The 20,382-nt window shown below is 39.8% G+C and overlaps 2 protein-coding genes across 8 annotated transcripts in view; one reads left to right on the top strand and one right to left on the bottom strand.

Moving 5' to 3' along the window:
- samd10a (sterile alpha motif domain containing 10a) overlaps positions 1 to 20,382 on the top strand; it is a 48,741-nt gene that overhangs the window by 19,357 nt on the left and 9,002 nt on the right. The gene's annotated exons all lie outside the window — the stretch shown is intronic.
- On the bottom strand, positions 6,398 to 18,828 carry emilin3a (elastin microfibril interfacer 3a). 2 transcript variants are annotated; one of them, XM_051425269.1, is made up of 4 exons: positions 10,143 to 18,828; positions 9,870 to 9,989; positions 9,176 to 9,720; positions 6,398 to 8,939 (listed from the first exon to the last, which is right to left on the bottom strand). In XM_051425269.1, the coding sequence occupies exons 1-4, from the start codon at positions 10,292 to 10,294 to the stop codon at positions 6,979 to 6,981; spliced, it is 2,778 nt and encodes a 925-aa protein (XP_051281229.1). In that variant the 5' UTR covers positions 10,295 to 18,828; the 3' UTR covers positions 6,398 to 6,978. The 2 variants fall into 2 exon arrangements, with proteins under 2 accessions (XP_051281229.1, XP_051281230.1); XM_051425270.1 differs by having other exon boundaries at positions 9,188 to 9,720.

Here is a 20,382-nt window from a genome sequence, read left to right as displayed (position 1 = left end):
TTATGGTTTTGAGTGTAATTCTTTACTGAATGTCTTCTTCGGATGAGTTGTAATAACTAACTAATAAAAGTGCCCTCACTTTTCATTTAGAGCCATCATTAGTTAAAATGTATGTAAAAGAATACTTCGGTTTGTGACCAAATACCTGCAAAACTAGATTAGAACTACTAATTAACTAATTAGATTCAGCTATGCTTTGTGTTTAGTGCTAAATAGCAAATGTTAGGATGCTAAACTAACACATTGAACATGGTAAATGTATCTGATATTAGAATTTTCCTCACAGCTTGGGTGTGTGTGAGAAGACCTTTTCAGAGCATGGCTTTAGACTCCGCCCCACAAGCAGTGCTTCAACCATTTGGTATTTTCATGCCCTTGAATTTTACTTTGCCTGTCTGTGTGGAAGGAGAGGTGCAAATAGGTGGAAGGTTCATTCAAATGAGGCAGCACAAAGCGAGTCTTGGTTGAAAATGAGCCTTAGACGTTGCTCTGAGAAAATAGATGTCTCAGAACCACGTCTGTTTCTGGCGCAGTGGCGATCTGCTGCCAACCTGATGATTTTGTCAACAAGACCTAACTAAATACTTGGAGCAAAGGCACAGTAACAATAGGATGATGCTCAAAACACAAATAAATGATTATAATTAAACACTCCCTAGCCAGTGGATGGGTTTAAATTGGCATCCAAAAATAAAATAATGTTTAATGTGGTGAAAGCAGTCTGCATTTCTCTAACACAAGTGATCCTCACAGTATCTGTTGTCCACAGTTGCTTCATAGTGCATGAAAACCTTCTCCTTGAGTTCATTAAATCCCTGCAGTCAGGACAGGTTTGTTAATAAGCCAGCAGCCTCTGAGTGAAGATAGTACGCACGGCTGTCCACTTCGTTTAACTTGATTAAATTACATGCAGATGACACCTTCACCCAGTCCTAATGCACTTTGTGCTGCTGCTCATACATGAACCAAAAATAACACGTCCGAGTAGTGTTTTCTCCCGGACCTATCACTGAGTGCTTGCTGCCGCGTGATTAAAATAGGGCCTTGTAGTGTCTTGTTTCATGATTGAGTCCAAGGTATAAATGAACTAAAACGAAATGAACAGCTGAATCAGACTTTGAGAACACTTCAATAGGTGCTGCAATAGTGAGACTCAGTTAACTATTAGGTGTCTTTCATTTATCCCCAACTCATATAATTACTTTTCACTTCTGATTGAATCCCAACTTTGTTAGAAACTTATTGAAGATATCCTAAAATATTCTACTAATATATGTTGTTGAAAGAATGGTCATCTACCTGCTATTCAAAGAAATATCATATATCTCTTGTATGGTCTGTGGAAAAATGTATCTTGGGGAGGCTTGGTGCTACCATGGCCCTAAACCCGACTATATGCGGTAAATATCTGTAAATCAGTACTTGTACAATATACCCTAAAACTGCTATTTTGTGACACATATTCTTCCTTGACAGTGATCTGAAATAGTCATTCATGCTTCTATTAGGTTAGCAGTGGCAGTGGACTGAGAGCAGAGGCCATCCCTCAACCTTTTCAGAGGCTGGATTACAAACCCTTAGGCTATGGTATTAATCCGATGAACCACTACAATATGATTAATTGGCGCTGCTGGAAATTTTGGTCTGCCGCTCGCCAGTGAGTAATGTGAATGTAGAATAATGATCGTCTTTTACAGATGAACACATTTTTTTTAAGTAGCAACTGTCTCTCTAATTAGTGAATCTTACATTCTGCCCAAAGTCTGCACAGTAGTTTCTAAAACAACACATTCATTAACTGATCAGCAAGATCCTGTGTTGTCCAACTTGATGGTGTTTTTATTAACTGTTAATATAGTTGACATATACTAAAGTCTTGTCAGAATAATTAGGAATACAGAATAATGCTTGAACACACTATAAAATACTATAAATAAAGAACTGTCATACCCATTCATAGTCATGTTGCATCCTATTGCATTATTAACAATGACCTTAGCACTACTAAGCTGCTACTTATGCTGATTTTCAGCCTTGTGTCTGTTTCATGATGAGGATTAAGTCATTCCTACCTGTGTGGAGAGTGAGAGAGAGATAGCGAGAGAGAGAATGCTGAGACTACAATGTCCTGGTCACCACAGTTTGACTCAGAGGGGCATATTTAAGGCACTCTGTGACATGTTTATTTTGGGCTTCAACCCTTTTGTGGACTCCTGTTGTAACCCTTACTAACAGTGTTGTTGTTGTTGTTGTTGCTGGTGGTGGTGGTATGTTGTTTTGTATGTCATTGTATGTGTGGAACTGACATTGCTCTAGACGTGTAACTTTGCTGCCTCCTTGGTCAGGTCGCATTGGCAAAATAGATTTATCTCAACCGGTTTTTACCTGGTTAAATAAATAAATATGCAATATGAAAAGATAAATGCTAAATGACAAGTGAACATAATACAGAGACAATGCAATAATACCATTGATGTTTTGATAGCTCTTCTCATTGCCACTCTAATTGTACATCATTCAGCTCAGTGTGTCTACCCAGTGAAGCGATTCAGTTTGTCCCCCAGCTGTGAAAATATGCTTCACACCAGTTGTTGTTGTTTCTCTTTTTTTGGAGGAGAGTGACTGAGTTTCAAAGTAGAACAGAACAAAGTGGTACATTTGATTTTACTAAAACCATGTGGAAATTGGTTGGTTTCACCTAATGTAGGGCTGTTAATTCCATCTTTCAGTCACTTAAGGAACAAATTAACACAATGCAAGGTTAGCTGTGATCTAGGTTGACATCATTACTGCTCGCACAGTAAAAAAAAAATGGACTCACAAAGCACAGCACTTACTGACAAACCCGGTATATCAACATCCTTTTAGTATGTCAGCATTCTCTGTTGACACTTTATAAAATAGGACAAAAGAGGACCAGATCGAGGCTCTTATTACATCAGGTCCTGTTCCTTTTTGTTTTAATGGTTTCTTCCCTATTTGAGGATTAAAATTGAACTGGATTGAGAGCAAGATTGTTTTTGTGTCTTACATGGCATTTTACACCTCATTTTTGTACATTAGCAGCTTAATATTATCTTATGAAGCTGAAACCAAGGTTGGAAAAAAGAGAAAGACCCTTTGTATATTTTTATTACGAACTCCAAAGCTAAAGATTATTTGAATAACTAATGTGTGAATAATAGAGAAATCTAATACCATGACAAACCCTATAGGGAAATTCATTCTCTGCATTTGACCCATCCTAAGTACTAGGAGCAGTGGGCAGCCACAATGCACATCTGAGCCAGTGCCTTGGTGAAACACACAGGTTTGCATGGAGGGGGGAAACCTGAGCTTCTGCAGGAAACCCACACAAACACGGGGAGAACATACAAATGCCACACAGAAAGGCCCTGACCCAGCCAGGATGCAAACCCAGGATCTTCTTGCTGTGAAGCGAAATAATGTAACTATTGTTAACGATGATGTGAGTTAGTAATTTGTTGCTTAAGTTGCTGTTGTGTAGCTAACATACAGAGAGGACGAGAGAGTTTCCCAGAGCCAGCAGCTCTGACAGTGGTTCTCACAACCTTTCCAATACTATTACTAACATCACAACAACAGTATTGTCCGTGGACAAGTAAATTAATGTTACCTGACACACAAATCCTGTCTGGAATGGCTGGAATAACTTGTGTGGCTTGGTCCGATCCAGTTTGTTTTCCATTTATAGGTCCAGGGCTGTGTACAACAGCGCACACACACAGAGCAGAAAGTTGACACCCTCAGGTGCCCTTGGGACTGGTGGACCATGACGAGATATTCACTGAATTTGAAAAAAGTGTATTGGATTAGAATCGCATTACCTAGAATCGCTTACTCCACCTTTAACTCACAATATGTTTCAAATATGAGACTGTGAGAGGAAGCAGGTGTTTGTTGTTATCCTTGTGCTCTTCATGCTTCCGGCACCATCTGTTGTATCTAAGATGATTAAGTCGAGAGATGCACTGTACTTATGTGAAAGACCTCTGTGCACTTTCTACTAAAAACAACTTTATGATAACTGTATCCAATATTTGTTTATTTAATTAAAGTGAGTGTGTGCATGTATGTGTCTTTATGTATGTGTATCTGTGTCTATGCGGGCCTGTATACCATATCCAGGGTTCTATTGTTATCAGCATTATTTTTCTATTTTTATTTTATTGTTTTAACACCTTTTTCTTATACCTATTTGGCGAGGGGAGGGAGAACAGGGCGTAAAGTTTGCTTTGTTGCATGTAATAGTGACTTGCTGTTTGATTTGCTGTAATTTGCAAACAAAAACTAATAAATACATTCATTAAAAAAATAAAAAAAACTTTATGGAAGGTCTTCGCTCTGTAGATAATAATCTACCGTCCAGTTTGAAGACTGAGCCAAATTGTAGTTTAGGCTCTAAACTTTTGCAAGAATCCATCTTCTGTGAGTGTTACGGCCAAGACATAAGGAAGTGTTTAGATTAGGACTCAATGTTTCATCTTCTTGACACTACAAGAAATCAAGTTTAGGAAATGAGTGCAGTGTTTCCAGTATAGTATCCCTACATCTGTTAAAATGTAATTAATAATAATAAAATGCAAAATTTCACAAAGTTCTGTAAGCATGGGACAGATGTTCACCAGTAATTTGTTCGGTATAGAAAGACAAAAGCTCCAGTACAGCTTTACACATTACTGCTTCTTGAAGAATGTCCTGGAGCTTATTACTGAGAAGCTCTGAGTCCTTGATGTAATGCGACCCTCTCCTGGGCTTCCTCGTGTGTGTGTGTGTGTGTGTGTGTGTGTGTGTGTGTGTGTGTGTGTGTGTGTGTCAACTGTAATCAACACTGTCCGTTCTCTAGACCATCACTTTAATGAGGCCAAAACCCTGTCTTTAACCATACCCTTGTACAGAGGACATTATATAGGATGATTCACATTGTAGAGGACTGCAGCCCTCTGCTTACTCCAATATCCTTTGTCCTCTGTCTTTGTGCCAGCTTTGCCTTTTGTGATGTTGGTGCACGGCTTGGCCAGTGACAGTCTGCGAGCTGTGCAGGGAGCAGAACTCGGATCCATGAGTGAGCAGTGAAGAGGCTCTGAGTCAGAGGAGACAAATTCACTAGAGCCCCTGACTGCCCTTTCTGTCTAAGGGTCTACTTGGAAACAAACAAGATTAATGTGTTGTTGTTTTGGCTTGTTTGAGGTGTGAAGAGGCACTGGAGAAATACAGAAAATAAATAAGAAAATCCGAACAATGTCAGAGATTTTAACGGAGACCTGGAGTAATGTGGGACTCTTTGGTGAAGCAGAGAGAGACTACTGTATATTATTTTCTGAATGGGTTTCTAGACAGTTTCCTGTTACTCAGTTATTTCTCTTTTATGGCATTTATTGTTCTGTATTGTTTGCACTTTAAGTAACAATAGTTTGTTGAATATTTATGAATGGTTTCTTCTGTAAGCAGAGGAATATGTCTCTCTGCCTCTCTTTTTTCTGCATGAACTTGCATCATTACCTAGGTTTATATTTGCATCTTGAGATTGCTCCATCACTCAACTCTTCCAAACATACATTTGGTGTCTATCTTTTCTGTGTGCCCTCCTTTCCTCCCCGGCATTGCTATACTTATTATTCACCACATGTCTCGGGCTAAAACATTTTCACACAGCAGTGGGCTCATCTCCCACATTGCTGTCATTTTAATGGTTGTTTGTCCGATAGGAGAACAGGAACTAACGGGGGAGGGTTATTAGCAAGGTCACCTATCACCCTATTGTAACGTCCAATGAAAACTGGGCTCAGACGGCTGGGCTGGTAGATTTGTAGCCTAGAGAGAGAGAGAGAGATATAGGCTACTGTACCATAATGCGCCTTGTCTTTCTTTTTCACCTTGGTAATAATGCCAATTTGTAATTTCTGGTAAGCAATAACTGTCTGCATGAACTTGGGGAGACTAACATTTCATGAGCATAGCTTCAGTCAAGTCATGCCTCCCTAGTCCCCACCAGACAACACTATTAATGCTTCTCTATTGCTCTCTTGTGGTCTCCACACTTCCCTGCATCAACACCTCTCACCTCTAAAGTGAAACATGACTAGTTTATCTAATTTAGGGTTGGTGTTGTTTATAAACTTCAATTCAGGGGTGCCCGGTTAACTCAGTGGGTAGAGCTGACGACCCATGGACTGAGGCTGAGTCCTTGCTACAGCTTTACTGCGTGTCATCCCCTCTCTCTCTGTCCCCCTTTCCTGTCTATCTTCAGCTGTCTCTATCATAAAGGCAATAAAAGCCCAAAACAATACTTTAAATTTTTTTTTTTTAAATTCAGACGCCAGGAAAATTATTTTTTTATATGTATCTAGAAATGTCTGTTAACCAAGAACGCATGAACAGGGAAGAAATGTGTTTATTGGATTGTCAGTAATGATAGATCTTGAAATCAAACTGTATATAGCTCACAATACCCACATTTTATTCATTATTACAATTAGAAACTAATTATTAGAAATAAAACCATATAAAAACATAATATATTGTATACTTCTAGTCTAGACATAAGAAAAAAAACAATACAAAAACTAAAACATGTAAACATTGTTAAATTGCTCACGTAAAAACTTTTTTGTAAGCTTTACAGAAACAGTACAGCAACACAGGTGCAGTTTGCTGTTGTTCATCTCTTCCTCAATCACTGGAGCTCTAAATAGCAGTCCATTATAACAAACAGTTCATCTTAGCACCTTTATGATTCAGTTTCAAGATTCTGTGTTATTAGTGCAGTCGGAATTAGCTGCCATTTCATTTTATACTGTAAGCTAACTAAAACCATCCTTAATTCAGTGCAGGTTCAAAACCTTTGCATTTTACAATTCAAATAATAAGATGGGGTTTTAGTGGACCCCCTCTACAAATGGAGGATATATGTCCTTTTTCATTCATTTTTAAAATCTACTGTCCATATACACTGAACTAATTCAAAGTGAAGGTGTCCCCTCGTCTGAGCTCTGGCTCCATCTCTGAACTCTGCTGTGTTGTCTCCATCTTGGAGGTGCAGTTTCTGACTTCGCCTCTCAGCTCAGTCAGCTGCTGAGCATGGCTGGATAGAGTCCCATTGACTTGCTGGAGAAGCCCATTTGATTGTCCCTCCAATTCCTCCCGGATTCTCTCCAGGTCCTCAGCCAAGTAATTCAGGCCCTTGCACTGGTCTTCCACACTGGCAACACGCCCTCCAACCTCAGTTACCTCTTTCTGGACTCCCATAGCTGTGCTCCGGCAGCCCTGGACCTCCTGAGCGAGCCGCCTCTTCATCTCCAGCAGCTCACTCTTAAGTCGGGTCAGTCTACGCTCACCTGTTCCAAGCATGGAAGCCTGATGTCCAACCAGCTGGACCACACCCTTTATCTGCTGGGCCAGACGAGCCTCTCTCTCATGCCAGGAGCTGTTGGATTGCCCCACCTGGTGGAGCACTGTTCCTAGGGAATCCTGAAGGTTTTTTAAGGTGTGGTTGACTGAGCGGACATTGAATTTGAGTATTGTGAGCTCTCCCTGGATGGGATAATCTCCCTCTGCTTGTTCCTGCTGATCCCTGGGACTTAGATGCCTCATGATGTTCTGCAGTGTGACATTGAGACTATTCAAACGGTCACCTTGAATGTCCAGTGCCTCCTTCACATTGTCCTCCTCTCCCCGATTAGCACTTGGTGCAGCAGAGTCTCCCTGGATGGCGGATGGGTTTTGAGGTGAGGAGCAGGAAGAGGAACAAAGAATCTCAAGGCTGTTCAGATGCTTCTTCACTCTGTCTACATCCACCTCTAGTCTCCCTCGGAGGGACTCCAGCTCCGTCTCCAGAGTGGGAACAGCGTGACCCTCCAGCAGCACAGGGGCAGTGGCATTACCCAGCTCCTCCAAAGCCGTCAGTAAACGGCCTTCCAGGGCCCTCAACTTACCCTCCATTCTGGCCTCCAGGACCTCTCCTGTCTCAGCTGTGTCTGGGATACCACTCCTCCTTCCAGACTCATTATTCTTAATCTTTCCAGTGAGGTTGAGCTTAGCCTCTACATACCCCAGACGCCCCTCCAGCATTCCCTCTATGTGGTCTTTGTGTCCACCCAGCTCCACCCTCAGGTGCCCCTGGGACTGGTTGAGGCCTGCCACTGATGTTTCCAGCAGCTGCACCCTTTCATCCAGCCCATTCACTCTACCACCGCAGCTTTCTGTAGCCTTTAAACCATGGATCTGTGCCTGTAGGTTTCTCAGCTCTGTTCTCAAGTCTGTGGTACTTTCCTCCAGAGCGTCTTCCATCTGCTCCTGCCTCTCACCTTGCTCTCTCTGGCACTGACGACGCGCATCCCCAGCTTTTTCCTCACATCGACCCTCTGCACTCTCCACACGCTTCTCAAACCCACCAAGAATTTCTGTCCTGGCTGCACTCAGCTTTGCATCCATCACTGTCTCCATAGCTCTCTGGGCATTTCCTACAAGATTGCCAGTGGAGTCTGATACCACTCCTGCTCTATTTGACATTGTCTTCAGTGCTCCATCATGTCCCATCACTGTTGCTTTAAGTTCCTGCAGCTCTGCTGTCTTGGCTTGCAGCACTGTCCTGAGCTCCTCTACTCTTCCATTCAGTTCCGTAAGGCCTGGAAACACATGTGTGCCATCCAGACCCTCTGTCTCAGGGTCTCCCCCGGGAATCTCTACAAACCCTACAGTGGATGGACTAGAGGCTACAGCTGGAGCGGGAACAGGACCAGGGGCAGCAGAGAGCAGAGCTGACAGCATCCTGTTGGCATCCTCTCTCAAAGAGGCTCGTAGACTATCTTCCAGTCCATTCACAGTTCCCCTCAGGGTCTCCAGACCCTGGTTTAGACGTTGTACATCCTCCTCCATTCTATATATTCGTTCTTCTGTCTCACTGTCTAGAGTCTGGCCTAAAGAGAGAAAGAAGAGCTGTTAAGACAAACATAACACATTATTGTGCCTTGGTGTAATTTTGTTTGAAACCGGTTCAAAATAAAAAGGTAAATCAGTCTTTCATAGCCCAATGTGACTCTGAAAAAAGTGCATGCTCAGTTTTGTCATTTATCCAGTGTGAACACACTACATAGTGTAACCCAGTTTCCAAAAAACCCAGAAAATTAGTATGTAGTATGGAAAAGGGACACACCTATGGTCTCACCCTGAGGCTGTTCCCCACCAGAGGCAGGCAGAGGGATTTCCTCTGGTATGTGTTCCTCAGGTCCTTGGCTATGATCATGTTCATGCTCATGTTCTTGATCGTGTTCTGTGTGATGTGGTTCCTGGTGCTCTGGCATTGGCTCTGGGTCAGACGGATAGGGCTCGAAAGAGGTGTCTGGGTAGGAGGAGGACCTTGGAGGCCCAAAGTGGTGCATTGAGTTAAAACCGTTGGTGGGAGGTCCTTTAGATTGACTCCATGGGTTGGCCTTCATAACAGTGTTAATAGGTGGGCCCTTGAACATGGGACCCTTGAACATGGGGCCTTTGTACTGTGGGCCCTCAAACTGCGGCCCCTTAAACTGTGGGCCTTTCATTGACGGACCCTTGAATGGCGGCATCATTTTCATGGGGTGTTGGTAAACTGGATGTCCCTCCATGCAGCCATAACCAGAGTACCCGGGACAACAGCGCCACTCCAGCTCTGTGACAGTTTTATGTGCCACCTTGTAGAGTGGTTTGTACATCAGACGATACCTGAGGGGAACAACCAACCATTAGTCAGAAACACTCAAACACTTGACTGTGGTATTTGTACCCTGAAGTCAAGTGAATTTCAGTTTTATGTTGACTCAAATCAAGGGCTAAATGTCAACATAATATAATTAGAGCTGTTGTTTACTCACAGAAGAGTCGGACATTTCTGACCCCAGGAACACTTGTTGTACTCAGCTTTTACATATGGGGCTGCCCCATCCTGCACGGTGAAGGACACTGTCTTTTCAATTACATAGGCACAGTGGTTCCTTTGAGAGAGGAGATAAAAGATGAAGGAATAGAGGTGAGATACATTATTATGTTTTCCAGTTGGTAATTCGGTCACTCAAAGGGAAATTAAATTAAGTTGTAGACTTGATTCCTTAGAGCACAAGACAGAGAGAGAAAGAGACCAAACTTACTTGTGTCTGCTGGTGGGTTTCCCTTGGTCATGGTGTTGAGTGAGCCCAGCTTTATACTGGTTAAACTGGAACGGTCTGTAGAACTTGGTTTCGACCAGTGACAGAAGTAGAGTCATGAACACAAAAGGACTCACCGCCATCACAGAATGCATCCTTGATTATCCACGTGTTAAAAGTCAAACTCTTAGTAAAAAAAAGTCTTCAAACTGAGGTAAAGTTGATCTCACAGTAGAAAAAAGTATTTCTCCATAAAAGGAAAGTAATTCCCTAAATATTCCACTCCGTTCACTTGATACGGAAATTATTTTATTCCCAGGCCTCTGACAAAAGAAGATATCTCAAAACACAAAAAGGTAACAAAAAAAAAAAAAAGACTTCAGTCTCCGCACTACAACCTTTTTTCGTCTGTGCATAAAGCAGAATGCCACCCTGTGAATGTTGACCCTAACGCTGGCTGTGGGTGTGGTGGACTGGAGTGACAACAGTCCACTGTGAGGTTGGTGGACTACAGACACCACTAATAGGGCTCCACTGGCACCATCTGCATATCTCCTCCCACTCAACCTCCTCAAAGTAACACCACAGTGACACTAGAGGAGGGAAGAGAGCCCTTACCTTTGCATTCAGTGTCATTCCTGTGGTTTTCTGTCATACTCAGCTTTATAGAAAATACAGTTTTTATTATACATCTAGTTTGAAGGCTGTCTCTACCAATCAGGGCAAAGGCTGAACTCCCATGAGCTATATTCCCATGGTGACATCACGGCAAACCAGAGGGGAAATAGCACATCACGTCCAGAGTTCACAACACAAGTCCTTGTCCCAAAATAGACCTTTTTACATTTTAGGGTAAGAGTGGAAATACATAATAATCCAAGATGACAAGTGGATGTAGTTCATGTAGTATGAAGAAGATTTATTCTGTATTGTGTATGATCCTTTAGCATATAGGCCCTTTTTTAGAGAGGACATTTTGACATGTCACAGTAGTAAAAGCACAAGTGTAACTAATAAAATTAATGATGGCTCAGTTCCTTTGAGCTGCTTCAGTTTCAGGATCCTGGTATTGTGCATGCTGGCTGACTGTCACACTGCCATGGCTTACTGGGACACGTGACACTCTTCCTACTATTCTAAGTCAAAATGTCTGCTGTGAAAAAGGTAAATTGACCTATGGATCACAATACCTGGCTAATACTTAAAACTAAAAAAGCATATGTGAGATAAGTTGCTCCTTAAGGGCCCACATTGTGATATTACCCTGTGTGGCCATTTCCAGCTTATATTCTCTGTAGTTAAATTCTTTCTTCATCATCATCCTCAGAATGACCTACAGTAGAGAATATCTCATTCATTGTTCATGTACATTAAGTTGTCATACAGTGTAGGGCTGCAATTCATTTTCTTTCTTTGATTCATGTGTTCATTATTTTTTTTAAAAATTGCTTAGTCTATAAAAGAAAATATATGTCCACACTTTCCCAGAAATTAAAAAGTATTCAGATCTTTTTCTTAAGTAAAAGTATCAATACCACAGTCTAGAAATACTCTGTTACATTAGGAATACACAAGTAATAGCATCAAATTATACCAATAGTACCAAAATGAAAGTACTCATTATGCAGAATGGCCCGTTTCAGAATAATATTCATTATATTATTGGATTATAATCATTGATGCATTCATGTGTAAGTATCACTAATGTCACACTGATTGTACTACTTTCCTACTAACTTATTGACTGCTGGGTAATTTAATCTATAATAGTACATACTCTCTGAGTTGATTATCTCCAAAATAACTAGTAACTCAAACTATCAAATAAATTAAATTGAGTAAGAAGTGCATTGTTTGACTCCCAAAAGTGGCTTGAAATGGAAAAACATTTGACTTAAACGATTAATTGATTATAAAAATCCTCTAGTATAATGTCACATAGTGTGTGGTACTAAACCAGCATACACAAAATATATAATATTGAATGAAATCTGTATGGGAGTCCACACATGCTTTTTCATATATGATCTGTGATGATATTGTTGAGGTTATTTGATGGCTTGGCAGTCTCTAAAGTGAAATCTGTGAAACATCTTGAGCTCTATTACTTACACACAGTGTAAACCCAAACCTAACAGCAAACCTCCAGGAGCGGGAACAAATAAAAATAAATACCCTCTGTTGAAGGTTGTGACAGTACACGCCCAGGACTGAGTGCCTTGCCCCACAAGCCCGCACATTCATTCACAACACAAGTCTTTGTACAGTCGAGTGCGTTCACCACCCTGAGTGGAGAAAAAGCCACAGAACACTTTCCACTTTAAGGTCCGTTAGACTGAGACACATTTTAGCTTTATTCATCACAATCAATTTAACTATTTCTAAATGAAATGTGGAATTTACAATATCAGCTTTAGGAGGACAAACTGAACACATTAAAGCCTTTAAAAGAAACCTTTAGTAGAGTTATTTAAATCTTACATTTCCTTTTGGCCTCTAAAATCTTTTCTGTCCAGTCTGTTCCTCTCTTTTATTACATTAGAGAATACAGCATTAGAATATGCATGTCTTTCTTTTACAAGGTAAAAATGTACCTTATTATTTATATATGCTTGACGAGGCTGTCGGTGACTATGCAGACAGTCCAAATGAAGGTGGGTGAGGATGGAGCAAACAAAACAACACCGTTTTCATTAATTGCCTAAACAACAGTTTGAAGGTCTGTTTTTTTATGTGTCTGAGTCTTTTTTACTCCACTAGGTTTATCTTGCAGCTGTACTTACTGGATACTTTTCAGATTAGATAACAATACACTGTTAAGTAAAATCTGACCCCTGACCTCATGTTTCAGATTGCTTTAAGTGGTTTGCAGTTCCACCAAAGATTTCCCTTCTGAACGTTAAAGATTTTTCACTGAAATAAATGTTTGAGAGGTCCACTATTTAAAACAAAAAACAAAGATTAGATAAGATTTGTGTGCTCTAAAAGATGGAAGTTTATTCAAGTGCAGGACAAAAAATATCACAGCAGGGCACAAAAGAGATTGACAACTACTGGACTATCCTATCTAACTGTTTATAAATGAAAGAAAATTAGCTTGATCAGCTACAACTTTATAACATTGGTTACGCATTAACAGTCTAATAATGTCACATATCAGTCACAGGGGCCTTTTTTCTGCAGAACGAGGATTCTTGATCCTTTAATTACATGTAGCTGATAATACTAATTTTCTTTCTCGAGTAGCATTTGAATGAAGGACTTTTACTTGTAAGGAAGTAGCTTCTATCATTGAGCATATATATATGTGCAGACCACCATAAACGACATTCTTGAAAAATGTTTTGCTGTGACATTGTAACATGACCTCATTTTGAACAAGAGTAACACTGTGTCCATTATTCTGCAGGCATCTTTCTCGATTGACCCTCTTTAGACGCAAGCCCATTTCCTGTATCCTGTTTGTACCCGGTCCCACCTCTTCTACCTGGAAACACCCTGTTCAGTGCAGATACACAACAGTGTGTGTTACATATTCTCCCTGAGCTCTTTTACCTTCTTGATGTGTAAACAAGCTCTCATTGTATCATGTGAAACATGTTGCAGAGCGCACAAGCATCCAGACTTGGACTTTCTGGTGCTGTGAAACAAGTGCAGCTTTATTCTGCAGGCCGGTGGCGGCTCCACCCATAGTTTTCCTTGAATGGCATCACACAGCTACAGCTGTTTTAGCTTCCACTCACCTGCCCGTCACACACGCCTACGTCAGACTGTTCATGGACTTCTCGACATGGCCACATTATGACCAGGGTGAGGCCACATTTCCTGCATGAAAAAAACCACCACGTACATGTATGAGTCTGTGAGAGTCTGTGCAACACATTGGGGCGGGTGCAGTTGTGTTTATGCTTCACTTTTTTTCTTTGTGTCTATTTAGTTTTAACACTAGCGGTCCAAATTCTGAGCTGGCCTGTAAATCTCTTTATGTGTGGCTTTGGCAGTGCTTTCACAACAGTACTGCCTCAAATAATATTTGCAAATCACTTTCAGCATTTGTTTTAACTTTGATGTGACTAATAGAAGAGTATGAAAGGAGTTTATACATTTTTTATAGTTTCTTCATGCACTGAAGTCAGTCTAACCAATACTATGGACATGATTAAACCTTATTCTGAACACTGTATCTCTTCTGAAGATAGACCATGTAGCATTTAGTCATCAGATTAAATCAGATTGTATGTTCACAGCCATGTAAAATAACAAACAATTGTTGTTTGTAAGATTGTACTGTTTTAGTACACAGACAAACACTGTTTTAGTTTAATCTAGTTTATTTTTGAGTTAATATTTGTTCTTTTAGTAGGTATAAAAGGATTCATTGCGAGGCGTCACTGTCTTAAGAATTTAGTCATTAAATAAGACAAATGTTGGCCTTAACAAACCTAATTGGGTGGCCACATGGGGAGCCAGAGGTCACGGCACACTTCACACGTTAGCCAAGAAGTTTAGTGTGTTTGCTGTTCTGTTGCCAGACTCACATGGCAGTGTGTACACATCTGGAGACAGCCAACACACACACACACACACACACACACACACACACACACACACACACACACACACACACACACACACACACACACACACACACACACACACACACACAAACAAACTGACATCTGTGTAATGATAGTCTGCGTTACAGAAACCCTTTTCCCTTAAAATTGACTTTTGAAGCTTTGAATTTTTTCTACTATGATCATTAATGCGTTCTCTTTTCCTGACTAATTGTTTTACATTTCTTTACATAGATCTATATTCAATTTACTTTTTTAAGGCAGTTTGGAAAGAAGTCTATACAGGATCATTTTGATTGTTTTAAAACATTCAACGTCAGCATCTTTCAAAATGAATGAATTATGTTCTCAGTAAATCAAACCACCAGTAGAGCTCAATTTGCAGCCCATATACTTTTATGAACCCTTTTTATATTCATTGAACTTTTAAAACCTAATTGGACAAAACTAAATTACACCATTAATCAGTGTTTAACTGTGATATTGAATTTAATTTGATATATGTCCGTTACTACCATTCAAACAAAGGGGCTAAATATTTAGTACTTTCACCTCAGATGCCCCTCCTGGACAAACAGTATAAAATACTGGATGGAGATTAGAATTGCATTGAGATTCTGTCCATAATGTACTGTCTGTTTGCTGTATGAACACATATACAGATAGTTGGATAGATAGATGGATAAATTGATCATTTTTGTACTACAGTACTGGAGATTCTGTAGCATATTGCAGCTTTCTGATGCTGTGAGATAAGATGTGTCCAGCTCTTTTGTTAGTTTTTAAGGCGTGAAACAAACAGCAACAATATAATGGGATTACATCAGCTTCAGTTGCCAATATAGTGAAACCAGAATACATCACTGTGATACACAAGAGGTCAGATTTCTGATATTGAGTTTCTGGCAACAGTTAGATATACTCCAGTTCCAAATACGCACTAAACCACATTTTTCATTGTTTTTGAAATACCTTAACAAATCACACAAAAACCAGGGGGTGATTACTTCACAAATATGATTTTTTTTTAAAACAGAAAAGGGAAGTGAAACAAACACATCTACACCACCAAAAGATGACATACTGTTATTACATTCAAATCACTGGGCAGTGCCGTTGTCTGTTCCAGTGTTAGTATTGAAGCCCAGAGGGATCCACCACCATGTGTACGACTGGATGCTAAATCTTATTAAATCTCTTGACATTGTCATGGAGGGTGTAGGTCAGGTTTTCCAGGGGGAGTATTCCCAGTACCTGCTTATACCAATCATCCAGAGCAGGGTTGTCCTTAGAAATCCAGAATATGAGAATAGTCTTTATTGCTATGTATAAGAGTGTCGCAGTCAGTTTGGTGTTGCAGTTGTTTCCTTGCACTGTCCGCTTTAAAGAATTGATGTAATACTCTTTATTTATTATTATATATTCCCAACAGTTTATACATCATTCATAGTAAAGCTGTGTTGCCTTTAAGGACTACAGTATGGAGTACTTTTGGAACAATGTTGGAAATATTGATCACTTCTTATATTGAGTACATTGCCTCTATGTATACAGAATGAGACTGCCCCCTTGTGTTGAGTACTGGTTTAGACGTTATGAGGAAAAACTGCCACCTCAGTCTGTACCCTCTCTCTCTCTCTCTCTCTCTCTCTCTCTCTCTCTCTCTCTCTCTCTCTCTCTCTCTCTCTCTCTCTCTCTCTTCCGAAATGCTGTGACTTATCAACAGCTTACACAAATGAGTAAAGTTGTTTCTGAATAAGAAAAACCATTAGCTCTTCTTCCTTGTGTTCCACAGTGTTACAGTACAATCTGTTTCATGTTTGGGCTGAAGACTGTGCAGGATTATCTGGATCACTCCTGAATGACCATAAAAATAACTTAAGAAAAAGAATGCCTTTTTAAAACATTAAAAACGAAAGGCAGCTGCAGAGTATAAACCTCAAATGTATACTTTTAATATTTGAGGCTCTTTGATGTTCTCTCCTGTGGAAACTATTAATTCAAGCGATGCCTTTCATCTTTTAGCGCACTAACCAGGCCAAATGTGTCCATGCTTAAAATTTAAGGGGAGCCCCAATGCTCCAGTCTCAGAAACATGTGCAGAAACTACTCATACCCACACCCTGCCAATTAAACTCAAACTAGTCAGCTGGGTTTACGTTCCCATGTGCAGTGTGTAACTGGGATAAACTATATCAGAACACCGTTTTGAAAAATCCGGCTAGAGCCAATGAGGCAGTGACTGCCAGTGGTGAACGGGACGATCACTGCGGGTAGCTCTGGCACCGATTGTGGGAGGATGCGGAAGAATATCTGGCAGATGCTGCTATCTGGTGTGGAGTCATTTCAAATAAACATCAATCACATGATGCGGTATCAAAAACAGCAGGGAGCTCCGCCTTACATCCACACTTGGCATCTTTTGATTCTTATAAACCCAGAAAGAGAGTGTTAAATCAGGACATCCACTGCATGCACGATGACACACCAGACTGTAATACTTGTGATATTGTGAGCAGGGCTGTCACTGGGAATATAGGGACTCAAGTGTGTTCATGGCCCCCATCCTCCTCAAACTGCTAAGTAAATGTATGTTAAACTTTTTGTTTATGACATTTAAATACCCTAATGGAACCTTAACAATACCAACAGTGGGGAGGGAGATGTAAGTCAAGTACTTTTTATAGGCTCACTATGTTCAAGAAGAGGTCTAATCAGGCAACATAAGTGAAAACATGTGTTTGTGTTGTTTATTTTTTGTTTTATCTGTTAGGATCCCGATTAGCTGTGCCATAAAGCACCTCTAGTCTTCCTGGGGTTTACATTAAAAAAACAGAACAGTCGATACAAATGAACACATAACAAACAAAAACATACAATAAACATTACAGTCAACAAAAATGACATACATAAAACTTATTAGCGGTGTCAATTTTATTAAAACATACATTAAACATTAAAACATCACAATCAACACATAACAGACATAATACAAATTAGAAAAAATAAACAAAAAAACAAACATGTGTAAAATTTACACTATTTGTCTGTATGTATGAGTATGTGTATTTGTTCCCAGCACAAAATACAAATCCTATTCATAGCATCTACAAATATAATATTCCAAGGTGTTTCATCATTTACTTTTTAAACACTGAGTTCTGTGTTAATTTAGTCAACAACAGTGTGTACGTGAACTATTATTGGTGTGCAGGGGCTTTAGTATTACTATAATACTATAATAGTATATAATTACTAGAATAAACTTACTCCAGAACTCTGTTTTTACAAGAAACATTTAACCAGAGATGTTGGCTGGTGGCTACATTTTTATTTTATTATTTTCATAAGCAAACTGTAAGATGCTTCCAACTTAATGCAGTTAACTTAAAAAAAAAAACTTGTGTTTTTCTGTTTGCAGCTCAGTGGGCCAGCGGTTAGAGTCAGTGGTTTGACACAGTGAACTGGAGTCAAAATATAGTGACCCTCTTTATTGAGTCAACATTTAGGAGGATCTCTTGGCAGTTAATATTCATAGGTATGTTTGCATTAGTGTTTAATCAACAGAAGATACGAACTTAATCATTTGCGCTACTTAAGAATAATCTGTTTTTATCTACAGATGCCGCAGGTCGCCTTACATAGAGGCTGCTATCTTTCTACAGTAGCTCAGAACAGACAAGCCAAACACTGGCTCTGATAGGGAGTTTCATTTTTGAGTGTTTTGCGAGTTTCATGGCCGCTGTAGTTTCTCCTTGGAAAGGGGATGGTGAAGCAAGAGAGTTGCCATCTGCAACACACTGCTAGATGCCACTAAATCCTACACACTGGAGCTTTAATAAGTGTTTTAAATGCAGAACTTTTTCTTGTAACAGAATATTTTGACACTATAATATTTACTGTAATCTAAGTAAAAATACTTCCTCAGCACTGGTGGTATCATCTAACTCAGGTAGGGCAGCTGTGGCTCAGGACAAAGAGCGGGTCGTCCTCTAGTCGGAAGGATGGTGGCTCGACTGCCAGCTCTGTTGAAGTGTCCTTGAGCAAGATACTGTACCCCAAATTGCTCCTGATGTGTGTGACTGTGGCATGTGACTCCACTAGGGGGCAGTACACCACGTGTGGCTGTGATCTGCATTTTAACTCTAACATCCATAACTAAATATTCTGTTTCTGTTGTGCAACTTGAGTATGTTCAGAAAATAATGTTTATCATTATTTTAGGGGGATTCAGACGTCTACAAGGTAATTCAACTTGTACTCAGATACCCTGTAATAAACATCTGTGTCCATCCATCAGTGCACAACAGAGCACCTGCACACATTCACTTCTTTTCACTGATCAGGTGCCATGCAAAGCCCTGTTTGATATTTTGGTTTTTCATGTGCTACCTTGATCTCTCTAATCGGCTTTCATCATCACCCTTTCACCACTAACAGTCCTCTGCCAAAGTCTGCTCCAGGAGGACAGTCAGGTTGCAGTATGTGCAGAAAACAAACCAGTGTTTCTCCTGCTGGCTTCAGTTTTAAAGCATCAGAGTTTTATTTGCTGTTTATTTGTAGATTTCAACCAGATTTCAAAACCATGAGCCGCCTGATGTAAAATTATGAGATATTTATGAACTTACATATGAGAATCACAAAGTATATTTTAGTCCAGATCCTTCAGGGGCAATCCCTCAAGCTCTACTAAGATTTGTAGCAGTGGATAAACAAAATTGCCCTCCTTTTTATATATTTATGTAAGACACATCCCTCCTGCTGAGTTTTATTGGTAATGGAGTATAAAACTCATCATCAATATGCGGTAAACTCCTCTTGCCACCGTTGTTGGGTGATGCTCCGGTTGGATGAACAGCAACATTTGAATAGAGTTCATAATTATTATGCTAAATGGCAATAGTGGGAATTATTAATGGACCCCATTAAATGGAGCCAATAGAGACCTACTTTTTTCTGAAATGCCTCATTTTTTCTCCCTCTTTCTTTCATCATCTTGATACAAGTGAAACTCATTATTGTACTCGCTGCACTTTATTTTACTTACGCTCAGTCTCCCCTCAAAAAGCCTTCTTTTGAGTTTTTTCATTCACTTGTTTTCTTCTGGCCCTTTAATTTTCCCTTTTTGCTTCATTTTGATGGAAAATAATACGCTGCAAAAGAAAAGGTGATGAATGAAAAGCTTTTTGAATGATTTTGGTTGGTTTGAGGTTATGTTTGGTGCTATAATGCTCATAATCTGGAGGTCACAGGTCACCTATCCCACAGCCTACTAACATTTACTGTTAGATGTGTTGTGTAATTTATTGCTTAAAAATGACATTATTCCTTTACTTATTACTCCCTGCCAACAGTAATTAGACACTTACACTACGAGTTAAATTGCTTTTCTGCTACTCCCCACAAAATTGGTAATTGTGTCCCTTCTCCCTAAAATTCAGACTTTTAACAATTAAAATCCAGTTTTGTTTGTTAAAATCAAAGTAATGGAATATTTCCAGCTGCTGTATGTGTTGTCTTTACATCTTCCAAACTAGTTTCCTCCAGGATTACAGAAATTAATCCAAGGATGTGATTAGATTGTTGGATTTTAAATCAGCACGGAGATTGTAACTAATGATTTTTTGCTGTAATATTATTACTGACATTTATTAGTAGTCGTTATT

The sequence above is a fragment of the Dicentrarchus labrax genome, unplaced genomic scaffold (assembly GCF_905237075.1).
Source record: "Dicentrarchus labrax unplaced genomic scaffold, dlabrax2021, whole genome shotgun sequence".
Classification (NCBI taxonomy): Eukaryota; Metazoa; Chordata; class Actinopteri; family Moronidae; genus Dicentrarchus; species Dicentrarchus labrax.
Note: the sequence above shows the minus strand (reverse complement) of the source record. Positions and strands in the feature narration are given on the sequence as shown.

Excerpts from the sequence above, each read along its gene's own strand:
- emilin3a (XM_051425269.1), bottom strand. The coding sequence starts at position 10,294 with ATGCATTCTGTGATGGCGGTGAGTCCTTTTGTGTTCATGACTCTACTT. Across the intron at positions 9,990-10,142 it reads AAACCCACCAGCAGACACAA|GAACCACTGTGCCTATGTAA; the intron begins GTAAGTTTGGTC and ends CCTCTCTCAAAG. Across the intron at positions 9,721-9,869 it reads CAGAAATGTCCGACTCTTCT|GTATCGTCTGATGTACAAAC; the intron begins GTGAGTAAACAA and ends TGTTCCCCTCAG.